Source organism: Abramis brama (genome assembly GCF_963993115.1).
Source record: "Abramis brama genome assembly, chromosome: 16".
In the NCBI taxonomy this organism is placed as follows: domain Eukaryota; kingdom Metazoa; phylum Chordata; class Actinopteri; order Cypriniformes; family Leuciscidae; genus Abramis; species Abramis brama.
Window position 1 is genome coordinate 7931622 of NC_139978.1, and position 17807 is coordinate 7949428.

Consider the following 17807-nt stretch of genomic DNA (forward strand, 5'->3'; position numbering starts at 1 on the left):
ATACACGAACGCCTGCAAACAAACGTCGACGCAAAACATGATGACGCTCTCTTCCCGCTCTCTCTCCCTCTGTTCGAGCCGTGCAAACTGCGCCGTTCGCAAGGGATGTCAGAAGCTGACGGTCACGGGGCTAGCTTTCTTTACGATACAAGAAAGCTACCCCGCCCTCGCGCCCCGTTCGCGCGCGTCGCTGGAAATATCAATATTGCAGTAAACGAGCCTGTTATATTACATGCACGCCTGCAAACAAACGCCGACGCAAACATGATGACCCTGTTCGTGTGCATCACTCACCGGCGAAAGGAGGAAAGAGAGTGTTAGTCCCGCCGAGGCTGGACCAACCTCCATTTCTCACTCATTTCTCAGTCCCCTCTCAAGTTCAGGCGACTGGAAATATCAATATTGCAGTAAACGAGCCTGTTATAATACATGCACGCCTGCAAACAAACGCCGACACAGAACATGACGATCTCTTATATGCTCGCACTAACTGAAAGCTTATGTGTTTCCCCCCTGTGGCTCAGTGGCGAAATCTTAGGCTTTTGCGCCAGAGACTCGTGTTCGAATCCTGGCTCTGGCGGCAGATAAAAATTATGCTACAGAAAGCGAACCCACCTCTCGCACCCTCCCGCTCTCAGGATGGTGCTCGAGTATTTATGAGCGTCTAAACATATGAGCCTTCAAAGCACTTCGCTCTGTCAGTCCCCTTAAGAAGGCGACTGCAGATGTGTTTTTTGCAGCCAACGAGCGCGTTGTACAACCCGCTCGCCTGCACCCAAACACCGTTTCTACGGCAACCCAGAGAAATCTCTTAAGAGTACAATTCTGGTTATCCGGCTCCAGGGGCGTAGTTTGTGGGGGGGGTGGGGGGGAGATAACCCCCCCAATATTTAATTCTATGCATTACAACCCCCCCAATATTTATACCATGATCACAATATCAGGAGGCATACCCAAACTTCAACCCCCCCAATGTTCAAACCAAATCTACGTCCTTGTACGGCTGACGCCGATGGTGTCTTGAGTGTAGAAAATGTGCCCGCTTCCCAGTGTTCACCCCTACACACAAGCACGGTTCCCCCTGTGTCATTCACTCATGCAGAGCCCACTCTAGAGCTGGCATATGCCGCTCAAGTGTTGAATGTAGGAAATGTGCTCACAAAACAGTGCCCACACCTACACACTGTCCGCTCTGCTACACTTTTATCCCAGGGGACAAAACCTATAAAGCCGACACACGCCGGCTATGTGTAAGTCTTGTGTCCGCCCGTGAGCTCCCACGCTTACTGATAAACACAACACATCCGCTTTGTCAGTCCCCTTAAGAAAGGCTACTGCAGAAGTGTATTTGGCAGCCAACGAGCTGGGAATACTACCCGCTCGCCTGCACGCAACCACCGTTTTCACGACGACCCAGAGAAATCTCAAAAGGAGTGTAATGCCTGGGTATCCGGCTCACGCCGTTAGTGTTTTAAGTGTAGAAAATGTGCCCACGTTTCTGTGTTCACCCCTACACACAAGCACTATAAACCCTGTGTCTCTCACAGAGCCCACTCTCTAAAGCGGACAAAAGCCGCTCGAGTGTTAGATGTAGGTCACGCGTCCACAACCCCGTGCCCGCACCTACTCACTGCCCGCTCTGTTACACGGCCACTTCCTACCGGTCATACCACAAATGTAAGTCCTGTGCCCGCCCTCGAGCGCTCACACATACTGACAAACACTTTACCCCCGGCGCCGCTCTCGCGCTCCGTTCCTCGCACAATATGTTCCCCGTCCAATGCCACCGGGACATCGTGTGTAAAATGGCCAGCCATCGCTGTCTGCGAGCCGCCGTATTCAAGCTCCGAGAGCGCGCGCACTGCGCCCGCGCCTCCGAATCAGGTTCTCTAGCCTGCGGAATGCGGCAATCGGAGCCCGGAGGCCATTCTGCCCCTAGCCATACATGCGAAAGTGTGGGAAGCTATTCCAGGTGTGTCAGAATGGATGCTGAGCACAGTAAGAGAGGGCTATTCATTGCAGTTCGCTCGCCGTCCCCCGCGCTTCAAGCGCGAACCGAGACGAGAGTGAATGGGGAAGTAGTGTAGCACACCTACTTCGTGCAGGAATAGCGAAACTATTCATAGAACCGGTACCCCCTTCTCTGAGCGAGTCAGGCTTTACAGCCGTTACTTCCTCGTGCCCAAAGAAGGACGGAGCTCTCAGACCGATTTTAGATCTGAGATATTTGAACAAAGCTCTTATGAGAAGACCGTTCAAAATGCTCACAACCAGACAGATCCTCGCGCAGATTCGCCCGAGGGACTGGTTTATTTCCCTCGATCTGAAAGACGCTTACTTTCAGATCCAGATAATACCCCATCACAGGCCATTCTTGAGATTCGCCTTCGACGGTCGGGTATATCAGTACACCGTCCTGCCGTTCGGCCTGTCTTTAGCACCCCGTACATTCACGAAGTGCATGGACACAGCTCCCGCTCCCCTGAGAAGTCAGGGCATGCGGATTTTGAACTATTTGGACGATTGGCTGATTCTAGCACAGTCAGAGGAAGAACTTATATCTCACAGAACAGTGCTTCTCAGCCACCTGGAAAGCATGGGTCTCACGGTCAACTGGACCAAGAGCTCATTACTGCCCAGTCAGTCAGCCTCTTTCTGGGTTTGGAACTGGACTCTGTGGCAATGACGGCCTGGCTGTCAACACAGCGTGCATGCTGTATTCAACGCCTGGCCGCGTCTTTCCAGATGGGCAGCGCCGCACCTCTAAAAATATTTCAGAGAATGCTGGGTTGTATGGCATCAGCTGCAGCAGTGCTTCAGCTGGGTCTACTGCGTATGCGCCTGCTACAACGCTGGTTGAACGCTCGAGTGCCTCACCGAGCCTGGGCGTCCGGCGGCATACAGATCAGAGTGACTCAGAGCTGCGTTTCAGCACTGAGACCCTGGTTAGCGGCCGACTGGTACCAGCGGGGAGTGACAATGGGAGCCGTCTTGCACCGAAAAGTTATCTCGACGGACGCATCCAACTTGGGTTGGGGTGCTCTTTTCGAGGGCAAACCGGTCTTTGGCCTGTGGTCAGACCAGGAGAAATGCCTCCATATAAACTCTTTGGAGATGATAGCGGTCGAGAACGCGCTCAAGCACTTCCTCCCACATATACGGGACCACCATGTGTTAGTCCGCTCAGACAACATGTCCGTGGTGTCCTATGTGAACCGCCAGGGCGGTGTCAGATCCATGAATCTCTGCAAACTGACAGAACGCCTTCTCGTGTGGGCTCATCGCTCGTTACGCTCGCTGAGAGCCGCGCACGTGCCGGGCCACATGAATGTCGGCCCAGACAGACTGTCCAGAGACAATATTCCCCCAGGAGAATGGTCCCTGCACCCCCAGACAGTCCAGCTACTGTGGCGCCTTTTCGGCAAAGCGGAAGTCGACCTTTTTGCGTCAAAAGACAACACTCATTGCCCGAGGTTCTTCTCAAGGAGCGAGGACGCGCTGGCCCAAACCTGGCCCAGCCGCCCGCTGTATGCTTTCCCTCCGATCTCGCTGTTACCACAGGTAATCAAGAGGATCAGGGAAACGCGCCACTCAGTGCTCCTCATAGCCCCGCGATGGGAGAACCAAATCTGGTACCCAGAGCTAGTGAGGCTGTCGCACTCAGCCCCATGGCCGATCATGGTGAGGAAAGATCTTCTCTCTCAAGCCGGTGGATCAATTTGACATCCCCATCCAGAGCGCTGGTCTCTGCATGCGTGGATAATCAACGGATACCCGCTGATTTGCCAGAAGGGGTCGTAAACACGATCACGCAGTCTAGAGCTCCTTCCACAAGAAGACTCTACGCGTCTAAATGGTCAGTGTTCTCCAAATGGTGCGCCACTAAGAGCCTGGATCCATGCACGTGTGGGGTTTCGCGGGTGCTCTCCTTCCTACAAGAGCTGTTGGACAAGGGCAGGTCCCCTTCCACGCTCAAAGTGTACGTCGTGGCTATTGTAGCATTCGCGGAGACAACGCGCAGCCGTGCAATAGGAAGGAACGAGCTTATCATCCGCTTCCTTAGAGGAGCCAGGAGGATGAACCCCCCGCAGCCCCCCTCGGTTCCTATTTGGGATCTTTCTTTGGTCCTAGAGGCCCTGAAAGCGTTTCCCTTTGAACCGTTAGAATCTGTGGATCTGAAATACCTTTCTCTCAAAACCGTTTTTCTGACAGCTCTGTTGTCAGTAAATCGTGTGGGGGATCTACATGTGCTATCTGTTAGCCCCGCATGCCTCGAGTTCGGACCAAATGACTCCAAAGTCATCCTCAAACCGAGACACGGTTACGTCCCCAAAGCGATTGGCACTCCCTTTAGGGCGCAGATCATCTCCCTGTCGGCTCTGCCAGCATCCGATAGCGAGGACAGTGATAACCTCTTATGCCTTGTCAGGGCGCTGAGAGTTCACATCACACGCTCCGCCGCCTTCAGGCGTTCTGAGCAGCTCTTTGTTTCATTTGGTGGGCGCACCAAGGGTCTCGCCGCCTGGAAACAGAGCCTGTCCAGATGGATAGTGGACGCTATCGCAGCAGCTTATGCGTCCAAACACCTGCAGTGCCCTAGGGGCATCAGAGCCCATTCCACTAGAGGCATGGCCTCATCGTGGGCTTGGTCCAGCGGGATTTCTATTCACGACATTTGTATGGCGGCAGGCTGGGCCTCCCCCTCTACATTTGTGAGATTTTATAACCTGGAAGTTCCCGCCTTGCAGGCTAAACTGTTATCAGTTTAAGTGATATGTATGTTCTGCCCAGTTGATCATGTGCAGACTACTCTTGTGTACTACTAGCTTTTCTGGTGAGCTGCACTAGGGGTGAGATTCTCTATATACAGACCGGCGGAGCCGCTCTGTATTTTCCCCATCACACGCTTGTGCACTGGTGCTGGCCCGCGTTGCTGGCCGCCTACTCTCCACTCAGCTGCGCTAGGGGTGCCGCTCTATATTCTCCCTATGATGTGCTTATGTACTGTGCTGGCCCGCACTGCTGGCCGCATTCTCCACATGCTTATACATAGACCGGCAGAGCCGCTCTGTATTCCTATGAAGCTTATGACAGGTGCTGGCCCGCGTTGCTGGCCGCCTTTTCCCGCATGTTGTGTTCCCCGGGCTCCCCTGGGACTCATGCAGTGGATGCTTGGCGCGCACGGCGTTGACAAGGGGTTCCCGTAGCGTAAGCAACTTACGCAATTCGAGAGAACCTCTCGTAAGAGAACGTACTCGGTTACCTAACGTAACCTCGGTTCTCTCTAGAAGAGGGAACGAGTATTGCGTAACCTGCCGTGTCGCGCCGCGAGCTTATTCGCTTCAGTCTATGAAAACCAGAGTTTCAGCCTGTGAGCCCTTCTTTTATACACGCTAGCCACACCCATTCTCGCGGGCTGAGGCACGTGGAGGGCGCGACGTCACGCAGGGCTCACTGGTAGGCTGCTGCAGTTGCCGCAGGACAGCCAATGAGCACGCTTATACAGCCTGCTATGGTCTGCTGGCTGCCGCACTGCGTTGACAATAAATACAAAATTAAGGATAATTTTTGGCTTCAGATCTCGAGAAAAGACAACTTTCCCGTAGCGTAAGCAACTTACGCAATACTCGTTCCCTCTTCTAGAGAGAACCGAGGTTATGTTAGGTAACCGAGTACGTTTTCTTGTACCATAGTACATTGATGACTCATAATTATTCATGTGACTGTGTGTCCTTATCCTATGAGAAGATTCTTCGCTTAATTATTCACGACAGCATGATTTCCTATGACGTCCTTCAAACTGTAAGATCGCATACATTAAGTGAGAAATGCATTTATGGATTAGAAATGAGTGTTTGTTTTTTCTTTATAAGAGTTTCTGCGTCACATACAGTAAGCTCTCATAAATAGATTTTGAGTCTTTGACACAAATGAGAATCATCAACATTGTTTTACCGATATTACCAATCAAATGGCTAATAAAAACGCAGCAAAATAAGCACCAAAAGTTATTAATGCTGCGACAGTGCGTTTATATATATTTTCGATCCAGAGTACAAATGTGAACAGCTGTGCATTTATCTGTGCATTAAATTATAGCCGTCACAGGAAATGTAGGCTACAGTACTTGTGTAAATTATGGTGAGCTTACAAAACCATGTATAATATGTTTGTTTTGTTGCATGTTCTGCAGTTTGAATTTATGGGAATCTTTGATAATTTTGAGAGTGAAATAAAACTGTCTGAATAGGGCTGGGTGATAAACAATATCATATCAAAATATCGATAAAATTTATGTAGATAACGCTCTGGCCATTTTTTCTCGATATGGATTAATCTAACAGCCTATCACACACCAAAAAATAAACATGACAATAGCCAGTCTGTCACTAGTCTCAGCTTCAGACGTCACGCCCACGGACCGTTGGGTGAACGTCTGATGCATATGGCACACTTTTCTGAAAACACTTCAGGAGTTTCGAAGTTGCGATCTAATTGGTTGAATTTTACAGGATGTCCGGGAGACGTGCGTGTCGTGTTCTTTATCGGTCCACCTGGAAACAAATGCCATGATGCCAAAACCCCTCGTGGAAGAAGAAAGCCATTGTGTTTACAACTGTGACAATAAGGGCTTAGGATCAACTAAACGCTGGATTTTAAAAAGTATGTGAAATTCGCGGCTCCATTGTTGCAGTAAACTTGTACAACGTTCTTGAATGAGTCATTTATTAGATGCGTCTGTTATTGTAGGGACATCGAGATTATATGGGCACTCCCCTAAACATGACGCGGAACAAAATGAACTGTGATTGGTTGCGTTACACTTGGGCGGTCCTTGGCCAAGAAAAGCTACGATAGAGTCCAGACCTTCTGCCGTCAGTCTGAAGGTCTGGCTACGCGAGACCAGTCTGTCACAAACACCAACTCAGTTACTCTCAGCACTACACTTCCCAGAATCCTTCCTGCTCACCAACTGCATACACTCCACAATCACCTGTCTATTACCTGAACTACTCACATGTTGAGATTCCTGCCCATCATCGTCCTTTGTCTTCTTGTCTTCTGATCCACCGGTGGCAGATGCCTAGAGGAATATGTAAAGGAGTTTGTTGACATCAGCCACCGAGCCACCTGCAGTGACCTCACCCTGATGGAGGATTTTGGTGTGGGCTGGATGAAGAGACTCGCTTTGTGATGCCACAAAGGACACCTATCCTGGACGCTGGAGAATTACATCAACTTCGTGCTATGGATAGATGGGTCCTCGTTCCTCGTTGGCAGAGTGGAGGAAGACACAATCACCATCGTCCAGCCCCACCTCACACCTGTCATGCAAGCAGTCCCTGTCCAGAGTCCGGTGATGACTCCATTCTCTGTCCAGAGTCCGGTGATGGCTCCAGTCGCTGTCCAGAGTCCGGTGATGGCTCCAGTTGCTGTTCAGAGTCCGGGGATGGCTCCAGTCCCTGCCCAGAGTCCAGGGATGGCTCCAGTCCCTGACTGTAGTTCAGTAAAGGCTCCAGTCCCTTACTGTCGTTCAGTAAAGGCTCCAGTCCCTGACTGTCATCCAGTGAAGGCTCCAGTCCCTGACTGTCATCCAGTGAAGGCTCCGTCCAGTGAAAGGGTCCAGCCTCTGACTGTTGTCCAGTGATGGCTCCAGTCCCTGACTGTCGTCCAGTGATGGCTCCAATCCCTGAGTCCGGCCCAGTCCCTGAACTCAGTGCTATCCCTGCTTCCGCCTCAGAGCCCGCACCTTCCTCAGAGCTCAGCCCAATGTTTGTCTCAGTCCCAGAGCTCAGCGCAGTGCTCGCTCCAGCACCAAAGTTCAGCCCAGTGCTCGCGCCAATCCAAGAGTTCAGCCCTGAGCTCGCACTCGTCCCAGAGCACACCTAGGAGCCCGCTTACGCACCAGAACTCAGCCCGGGGAGCACTGATAAAACAAATTATCTGACCTTCTGTTCTCCCTGCTCCTTCATCACGGTCACTGTGACCTTCACCAGTCTCCTCGTCATGGCCACGGCGGCCGATGGAAACACCTTTAGATGATTTATTTGACACCTGTTTCGGACTCATGGGCCCCTGAGCTATCTGCACCGCCATGGCTTCCTAAACTACCTGCACCGCCATGGGCCCCTGAGCTACAGTATCTCCACCGCCATGCCTTGAGCTGCCAGCGCCTCCCTGGGTTGCCAGTGCCATCCTGGAGATATCCATAGTTACCTGCATGTCACCTGACACAGCTCCAGGAAACCCACCCTCCCACCCCGGCTGGAATCCATTTTGCGCAAGGTCGTGTTTTCCAGGTGGGGAATGTACTATCACAGTCACCAGCTCAGTTACTCTCAGCACTACACTTCCCAGAATCCTTCCTGCTCACCAACTGCACACACTCCACAATCACCTGCACCTGCCATCTATTACTCTCATTAGCACCTCTCTACAAAAGCCTGCACTCCACACAGTACCGGTGTCTGGTCTCGTCAATCCTTATGGAAAGACAGTGTTGTCTCCACCGGTACAGCTTACCTGACTCCTTACCTGAACTACTCACCTGTTGAGATTCCTGTCTGTCATCGTCCTTCGTCTTCTTGTCTTCTGATCCACCGGTTTATCTACCGCCATCACCATCACAGGACCTGCAAAGGACAAGAGACTATTACCAGTTAATCTAAGTCTGCTTTATGAACACTCACCGAATTATCCTGCTTGCTGTCTGTTACCTGCTAATAAACTTCTGTGAACGTCTCGGTTACGTATGTAACCCTCGTTCCCTGAGTAGGGATGGAGTAGCAACCCTACCCTCTTGATGGAGGCCAATGCAACTAGGAGCGCTGTCTTCATTGACAGGAACTTAAGCTCCACTGATTGCAGAGGTTTGAAGGGAACACTCTGCAGGGCAGTTAAAACCACTGAGAGGTCCCAAGAGGGTATGAAAGGAGGGCAAGGAGGATTCAGTCTCCTTGAAGCGGGGAGGAGACCGTGTGAACTGAATCGCATAGCCGAGCCTGATGGTTCGGGCGACCCAGTTGGACAGGTTGGGAAGCTCTAGCCAGGCTCCCAAGAACTGTGCCAGTGGGGTCATGCGAACCACAGACGTACCCTCGGTGGTGCAGAGAGGCGGAATGACCGGCCCAGATGGGTGAGGCATAGCGTCCTGGTGTGAGGGCACGGTCATTAGTCACGTCCTGCCAGAGGAGGCCAGGGAAGGACCAGCATTCCACGGGGGCGTGCTCTGGCAGGGGTCTGGCGACAGAGGGGGACGAGAGTGGCGAGGCTCGTGAGCAGCGCGGACTGTCATCCGGGACCTCTGGGGGCTCAGAGATGGGTATGTCAATTCTTTCTTTAACCACATTAAGGTCCTGCGGGGCGAGCAGCGGGGAATGTAGAACAAAAGATTCTACCACGGCCCTCCACCGGGGGAAGGAGTGGCCCTGCTACCATCTCCTTGAAAGAATTGACCGTCATCTCTGAGCAGCCTGTCTCAGGAGCGCCGCTTAGCCTGGCGTTCAGCCTGGGATATGGGAGTGTCGAGGAAACTGGTTCGCTCGGCATCTCTCATATCGGCCAGGTTGAGCCACAGGTGTCTCTCCTGGACCACACATGTGGACATCACCTGACCCAGGGAGCGTGCAGTCATTTTCGTCGCCCGGAGAGCGAGGTCAGTGGCGGCACGTAGCTCATCAAAGAGCCCTGGGTCAGTCCTGCATGTCCCTGAGTATCTGGGCCTGGTAGACCTGCAGAGTGGCCATGGCATGCAGAGAGGCTGCTGCCTGCCCCGTGGCTCTATAGGATTTCGCCACCAGAGTAGACGAAAACCTACAGGCTTTGGAGGGGTGCTTTGGATCGCCACGGGAGGAAGCGCTCTGCGGACACAATTGCATCGGGTGTCAAGGGTGTCTTCCAGGACCTTGTGACCTCCTCATGCACGTCGGGAAGAAAGACATTGGGGTTGGACGCTGACGGGGATCAGCGACCGCACCCAAAAACGAATCATCCAGCCGCGAACGCACAGGGCAGGGTGGAGGACTCCACTCTAACCCAATGGCCGCGGCTGCCCGGGAAAGCATGGCCGTCAGCTCGGGATCAGACTGGCACACCCGAAGGCGGCAGCACAGCCGAATCTTCATTCCCCGAGGACTCCTGCCCACCTTGTGATGCAGCGATTGACATTGTCTCGTCATCTGGAGCGCCGAAAGAGACACGCAGGACCCTCCGAAGACGGTCCCGTGCTCTCAATCGGAACACTCGCGGGTTGCAACTCTAGAGAGGGGGATGTGGGCCGAGGACGTATCGTCGGCATACTAGTCCACACAGTCACCCTCAGGTCACCCTGGCCACCAGCCGAAGTACGACCTCTCGTGGAGGTGGTAGATCGGGGTGTGGATGAGGGGACTCTCCCTCTGACAAGGTCATTGAGTCTCGACCGAAGCGTTGCGATGGTCATGTTCCCGCAGTGAGAACATGAGTCATCCACAAACGCTGCCTTAGCGTGATCTATGCCCATACGATTGTGCCCATCAGAATGAAAGATTAGTAGACCGCAACCACAAGTGAACGGGCGAGACATCTTTAAAAAGACGTGCCACGCGCAAGCTCTTTTGTGAGAGGAAAAATCTCTGCAGAGTGTTGAAGCGACCAGGTAGATGAACACACAAACACTGGCAGATCACTGCACAGATTTATTTCTCGAAGATGAGAGGCTTTCTAAGCGAAACCCCATTCGTCGTCACAGCGTAACTCGTAGTGACCACGAAAGGGAACTTGAGTTACTTGTGTTGTCTCCTTCTGTATCGTGACACAGTCAGTGCATGTCAGTAATAAATTATTTGCCTTAGTTCACTAATTAGTCTAGTTGGTTGTTAAATAGTTCCCCACACCTGTTCTATTTCTACTCTAATTGCCTCTTTTTACCTCTGTTTATAAGCCCTGAGTTATCCTTAGTTCCTTGTCCTTTATCGTCTATGCTTGATGTGGTTGTGTTCTCCTGAGTTGCATTTATTATTATTATTTAAGACTATAATTTCCTTATAATATATCTATTTATATCTTTATATATCTATATACTGTATCTATCTATATACTATAATATATCTTCTCCATCATGCAAGTTGTGACTACAGCCACCCTTGATAGAATACAGGACCCACCAAGTGAGTAATATAAGGAAAATATGGACTTACTAGTATTACATTGCCTCATGAACTGTGAGCATAGGGCGCTGGAGGAATATTGGTGGTGGGTGCTCCAGCTGGACGACTCCCCGTTCACCATCTGCGAGGCAGAAAAGTCCACGCCTACCACAGAACAAGTGCTAGAGCCTGCCACCTGGGTCTCCTTGGAGTCAAAGTGTGCTGTGTTAAGTCCATCTCAGAGCCAGGAGAGGACCAGATCCAGTTTCCTCCAGAGTCCCCACCCTCAAGTCTTCATCTTCCAAGCCGGTCCTGGCCGCATGCTCTGGTCCTGTCTGGAAATCTTCCTCCACCAATGTTCCCACCCGAATTCCTGGTCCCATCTTCTTCGCTGGTTCTGTCGGCTCCACTGGTGTCGCCCTTCTCCTCGGCTCTGCCTGCACCCTAACTCTGTGTGGCCCACCGGATTCGCCTCGGGGTTCCCGATCAACAGCTCGGCATTAGTATAAGGATTCCCCGGCTTCACCTCAAGGCTCTTGGTCGATGTCTCCGCCTCGGTCTATCAGCCCATTGGTTCTGCGCTCCCTTGACTCCACCGTGGTCTGTCAGCCCAAGGACTCCACCAGGCTCCCTCATGGTTCTGGCTCAGTCAGTCGTCGCTCTGCATCCACCACAGACTTCCGGGTCTCCAGCTGCAGGAGACCTGGAGGAGCCTGGTGGAGCCGCTTCTCCGGCTTCCCTGTCATCCTCACTCTCGCTGTCGTCGCCACGTTCTGCTGAGCCCCTGTCTCCACCTCGGTCCCATGAGCCAGCAGCTCCACCTCTAGCTTCTGGGCCATGGATATCACCGTGATCCTTGGCCTCTCCATACTCCATGCACCCTGGTTCCACCTTAGTCAGTCAGTCCCTGGGTTCCAGCCAGCCCTTCAGTCAAAGCTCCTCCCACTGTTGGCTCCACCATGGTGTCTCTCTCCACCAACTTCTCTGTCTCCACCGACTCCTGTCCATCACCAGCTCCACACCCACCTCCAAAGCCCCCTCCCTCCCTCCACAGATGGGCTCTTTATGGAGTGAGGAGCGCCTTCTGGGAGGGAGAGCTACTGTAACATGTATGTTCTGTCTACTCAGTTTCTGTGATTCTGTTTTCCTTAGTTCACTAATTAGTCTCATTGGTTGTTAATTAGTTTCCCACAGCTGTTCTGTTTCTACTCTGATTACCTCTTGTGTTTATAAGCCCTGAGTTATCCTTTGTTCCTTGGTTGTGTTCTCCTGAGTTGCATTCATTATTAAAGACTATTAATTCCTTAATCTCCTTCGTTGTGCAAGTTGTGACTACAGCCACCCGTGACAGGTTGCTACTCCGTGGAGTTTAATTGTGAACAAACAAGTTTACATGTTTACATTCATTTTCAACCTCTAACAAATATGTGGAAAGCATTTCCTTTCCCATTAATGGTAAATGATTATCGTAATAAATCTCGCTATCGGATTATATGATAAAAATATTGTGATAATCCAGTCCTATGTCTGAATCAGAAGTTATTGTTGTGTTGTCAGTCTCCCCTCTTCCCTCTCGACTCTGCAGTTTGCCACGCCCACTTTTGTAACATTTTCAAAACGGTGGTGAGAACTAACTGGTGCTGAAACAGGGGGGTTCATGACTCTTTAATAAAGTAATAAAAAGAGATTGTTCAGGGCCAGACAAGTAGTTTGTTGAGGGTTGGTTTATAAAGAAGGACTACACGCCTGCACACATATTCAAACGCACATACCTATAGACTAAACACGCAATACGCAAGTGCACGCCATCAGCGTTCTCACAGGTTTGCGGTTTTAAAGTTTCCGCAGATAGAACTTAAGGGTTTTCTGTTAGAACGGTGTCGTGTTAGCGGCCCCTAAGTTAATAACTAATGATCGTTGCGATGGAAGTGAATCAATCAAAACAATCATAACTTTAGCTGGACAATAACTTTATTCTAGAGCTGCTGTAAAGCCAAAACAATCTCTGTTACTTTAATTTCCTATTATCACTGTAAAGCTGCTTTGAAACAATCTATATTGTTAAAAGCACTATATAAATGAAGGTGACTTGACTTGACTACAGCATGACACCTCAGATCAGGATGATCAGTCTGCTAGCTGTACTGTACTCCGGAGTGGATCTTTTCACCATAATCAGCCCCTGTGATTAGCAAAGCCTTGTGCTATGACTGATGCTGTATAAATAGCTCATCCTGCATTTGGGCTGATCCAACCCCTAATGCCCTGACTTTGTTAACACTGCCGACATGCCCGCTATCCGGTGAAGGAAAGGGGCCGGCAGGACCCCATCCTATGGGTGTGTGTGATTTATTACAACATTAACCCAGCCAGAAGAGTTAGGGAGAGTGTTTGGCATCATTCAACCAGACAGAAGCTGTGAGAAAGTCATTGTGCAGTGAGGTTGGGATTGAGAGGGAGGTGTGGAGGGGGTCAGATATGGAGGTTCTCGGAGAGCAGGGGGAGCGTGGAAGCGGTGTTCACAGTGTGGTGGGTTGTGAAGTTGTTGCTGAGGAATGTCTACAAGAGGATGCAGATGAGGTTCTGAATGTGGTCTTGGATGAAGGTTTGGAAGAGCGGGCGGATGCCATTCGCTGTCAGGTGAAGATCACCACACATCACAACCTGCAGCTCCGCATGGCCAACTACACGGCACGAGACGTATATGTGCGGTTGCTTGGCCATGGAAACCGCATCTCAGGAACCGGTACGGAAGCTTCCAAAATACTGTTAAAATGATGATTCCTACTTGATTTCTTCATTGACTAGCAACCTTGCATCATTCTGAAAAATTAAAGGGATCGGTCACCCCAAAATAAAATGTAGTCTTTTTGAACATAACATAGTTCTGTATATATATATATATATATTGTCCATTCAATGGAAATCAATGGGCACCAAAACTGTTTGGTGACCAACATTCTTCAAAATATCTTTTGTAATCCGCAGAAGAAAGACATTTATACAGGTTTGGAACGACATGGATAAGTGAAACATTTTTGAAAATTATTGTTTAATGGCAGCTGAAAAGTCTTGATTCTTCTTTGGTTTAACTTGTCAATAATGTAATATAATAAAATAATGACCAAAGGGTTGACAAAAGAATTCACAACATTGTAGTACAATAGTGTGGTCATTATAATGTTATTTCAGGAGCTTTTGTTAAATGTCTATACAAATATTTTGTGTCATTTTTCATTTCTCATAAACTAATATGTTATTTTCGGATATTATTATAGATTTACATTAGAGTATAATTGACTAAAATATAAACTGACAACTTAAATGATATTTTATCTAAAGACAAAATCTATGAAACTGCTAGGCAACATTTTAGATGTAAACCTGAGTGATTGGGTCCAAATTAAATGATTAAGTGTTGTGATTAAAATTAAATGTGATTAAAATGATTGCATTTAAGTTGCAATCATTTTGCAGGCAGTTAACAATTTTCTTCAGAAAATGGAAAAATCTAGTTCTTTGTCATTTGGAGGGCAGGGTATGTTTAATTTTGTGCAAAATGACTTTTTTTTTTATCTTCTTTTTTTAACATCTTTCACATTCTTTACGAACATCACCCTCATATTAAGTTATTGTTGCATCTAACTGTTGCCATGGTAGCCATGATAGTCTTGCTAGTGATGACTGTCCTCCTGGGCTAAATGTCTCTCTATGTCGCCATGGTGACATCTTCTTTTTGCCCATGCCTGCATCTACTTGCTTAAGTGTGCTTCTGTATAAGGTGTTCAATAGATAACTCATGATTATCCAATTAGTTTGACAAATATTATATTTCAGGCACTGTTAAGTGGCTGTCAATGCTGATGCCATAAAATCTAGTATGCCCTGTCAATTATAGATCATTTAATTACTAATTGTGGAATTAATGCTTTCAATCCATCAATCTAGTTTCTATGTGAAGAGACATGAATTATTTTTCAATAGCAGCTATGGTAAAATATCATTGGGAAATGAGAAGATGGTCATGTTAGATGACATTCCAGAGGTCTGTGTGTGTTAGAGAATAGTTGCATGGAGAAGCATCGACGTCAATGGCAACTTAGCCGGGAGACTTGTCTTAATCCACACTACCCAGGCAGCTGGGTCTATATTTAGACGGGACTTGTCTAAAGAACACAGGCTGCAGCCGTGCCTTTAAACTGCTGTATAAACACATACGACATGCACACTACAAGAGCAAAAGCTTTAAACTGTGGAATAGTTTGCAGGCCACAATGACATAAAATAATATTTTAGTTAGCTCAAGGATGTTGTGTACAGTGAATGTTATGAATGTGAGTCATTTCTGTTTATATATATATATATATATATATATATATATATATATATATATATATATATATACACAGATTTTCCAATGTCAGATTCTAGCTATTATCCATATTACTATGCGGTAAATGCCTTAAAAAAAAAAAAAAAAAAACGTAAGATAAGTTTAGAATGTATTTGCATATAGATATAGAATTCTCGTATCACTCAGTTTCATTGTGCCTTGTAATTAATCACACATTCAAATTTGGGAAAACCCAGTAATAACCTACATTTGTCTTTGAAAACATGTTTTGTGTCAAATGTTTTGGTCTTGAATGTTAATAGGATTCTAATGCAAAAAAATAAATAAAAAAGTCTAATAGTTAATTAACTTATCGAATATCATCGCATTACCCCACACAAATATTCTTCTGCTTTTTGCCAAGTACAATATTTTCTGTATTAAAAAATTGTAGAGATTTTTTTCCCTATATCAGAATGGAAACATAATGAAATGTTACTTACTTATAAACTGAGGTGTACGGTTAAATAAACTTAAATCCAAGGTCCTTACTCTCTGTGGTCATTAAAAATCCCAGGATGTCCTTTGAAAAAAGAGTAGGGTTGTAACCCCGGCATCCTGGCAAAATTGACTCCTTGCCCATTGACTTCTGTCCATCCTAATGTCCTCCTAATCATCCCCATATATACTGATTGTCCTCATTACTCTGTCTCCTCTCCACCAATAAGTTGCTGTGTGTTGGGCGTTCCGGCGCAATATGGCTGCCGTCGCATCATCCAGGTGGATGCTGCACATTGGTGGTGGTTAAGGAGATTCCCCCCTTCCATGTAAAACCCTTTGAGTGCAGAGAAAAGCACTATGTAAATGTAATCTATAATACTAGCTATCTTGACAATGACCCGTATGTCCTTCAGGAAATGTCGTTGAAATCCTGTGAATTTTTTGTGACCTAACACAACCAATTGTTCACTCCGCAGGACTCTCGGCTTTGAAGGAATCTGTCCATCTGTCCCCACTGAAGCCGTCGGTCACTCCTGAGGAAGCAGAGATAGAGGAGAGGGAAAACCACGGTCAGGGCAGACGAGAAGACGAGGCAGCCAATAGGACGAGAGCAGATGAGGAAAGGAGAGAGATCCGTGTAGACAATGAAGACGATGAGTGCAGCACCCTCACCATATCTGACACGGCGTACAGCCCGTGTGCCAGCATGGTCCCGACGCCAGTGGAGGAGGGTCAGGGCGGACTAGACCTGCTGTTCCAGAGTCCCGCGCGCTTGCTGAAGGAGCTGCACGCGGATCCAGAGATGCAGGTGGAGCTCCAGGCGGAGAGGGAGAGGGAACTCGCCAGAGAGGCGTACCGGCAGTCGCTGTGTAACCCGTCGAGCGGGCGGCACCAGATCCAGGCCTGTCTGAGCAGTGCCGCGCGTTTGGTGGTGATGGCTATCGGTCTCCTCGTGATTCTACTTCCCCTTCTCCTCGTCCTGCTGGAGTCGGACCTGGACATCTCCTTCTTGCATGACATCCGCCAGACGCCTGAGTTCGAGCAGTTCCACTACGAGTACTACTGCCCCATGCGACGCTGGTTCCTCTGCAAACTCGAACTCATAACGGAGCAGCTATGGGGCGACTGAGGCTCACCGTCCTACAGGAACTACAGGGAACGGGGCGGGAATGAAATGGAATGGGCAGGTTTGCTCTCCTACATTACATGATTTATTCATTCACATCTTTTGCAAATCATGCCAATACGTTTTCATAGCGGTAACTGAGGCAGTGTCCCGGCTGTAGCATAGAGAACAGAATGTGCCTATTCTCAGATAGTTCAGTCAACTTCATGAAGGGTGTACGAAAAGCACAGCTCGGATAGAAATGCATCTTACATTTCAACATTGATAGTGGATATGTATGCCTTTTCAATATTTTCCATTCATTTCACATGCCTGTTGTCATTAAAAAACATATCAATCAGGGTCCAAAATTAACTTTTTGCCTTAGCTGTCAATGGTGGGATTCTGAAATCTTCAATGGAAAATAATACTGTATCCCGATTTCCACAAAAATAGTAAGCAGCACAACTGTTTTCAACATTGGTAATAATAAGAAATGTTTCTTGACACTGAAGACTGGAGGAATTTACATTAAAAAAAAAAATATGAAATTAGAAAACAGTTATTTTAAATTGTAATATTTCACAGTAATGCTGTTTTACTGCATTTTGGATCAAATAAATGCAGGCTTGGTGAGCATAAGAGACTTCTTTCAAAAACGTTAGAAATCTTTCCGACCCCAAGTTTTGCACAGTAAATCAGATTTATATATATATATATTATATATTTGGTTTATATATTT

At 48.3% G+C, this 17807-nt stretch overlaps 1 protein-coding gene across 1 annotated transcript in view; it reads left to right on the plus strand.

The window, feature by feature from the left end:
- Positions 1-17598, plus strand: part of frmd3 (FERM domain containing 3) — a 74426-nt gene extending 56828 nt beyond the window's left edge. Inside the window, exon 14 of the mRNA XM_084087815.1 lies at positions 16437-17598. Within this exon, the coding sequence (XP_083943941.1) occupies positions 16437-17089 (653 nt within the window). The 3' untranslated portion in view covers positions 17090-17598. The remainder of the gene's footprint in view (positions 1-16436) is intronic.
- The last annotated feature ends 209 nt before the right edge of the window (positions 17599-17807 follow it).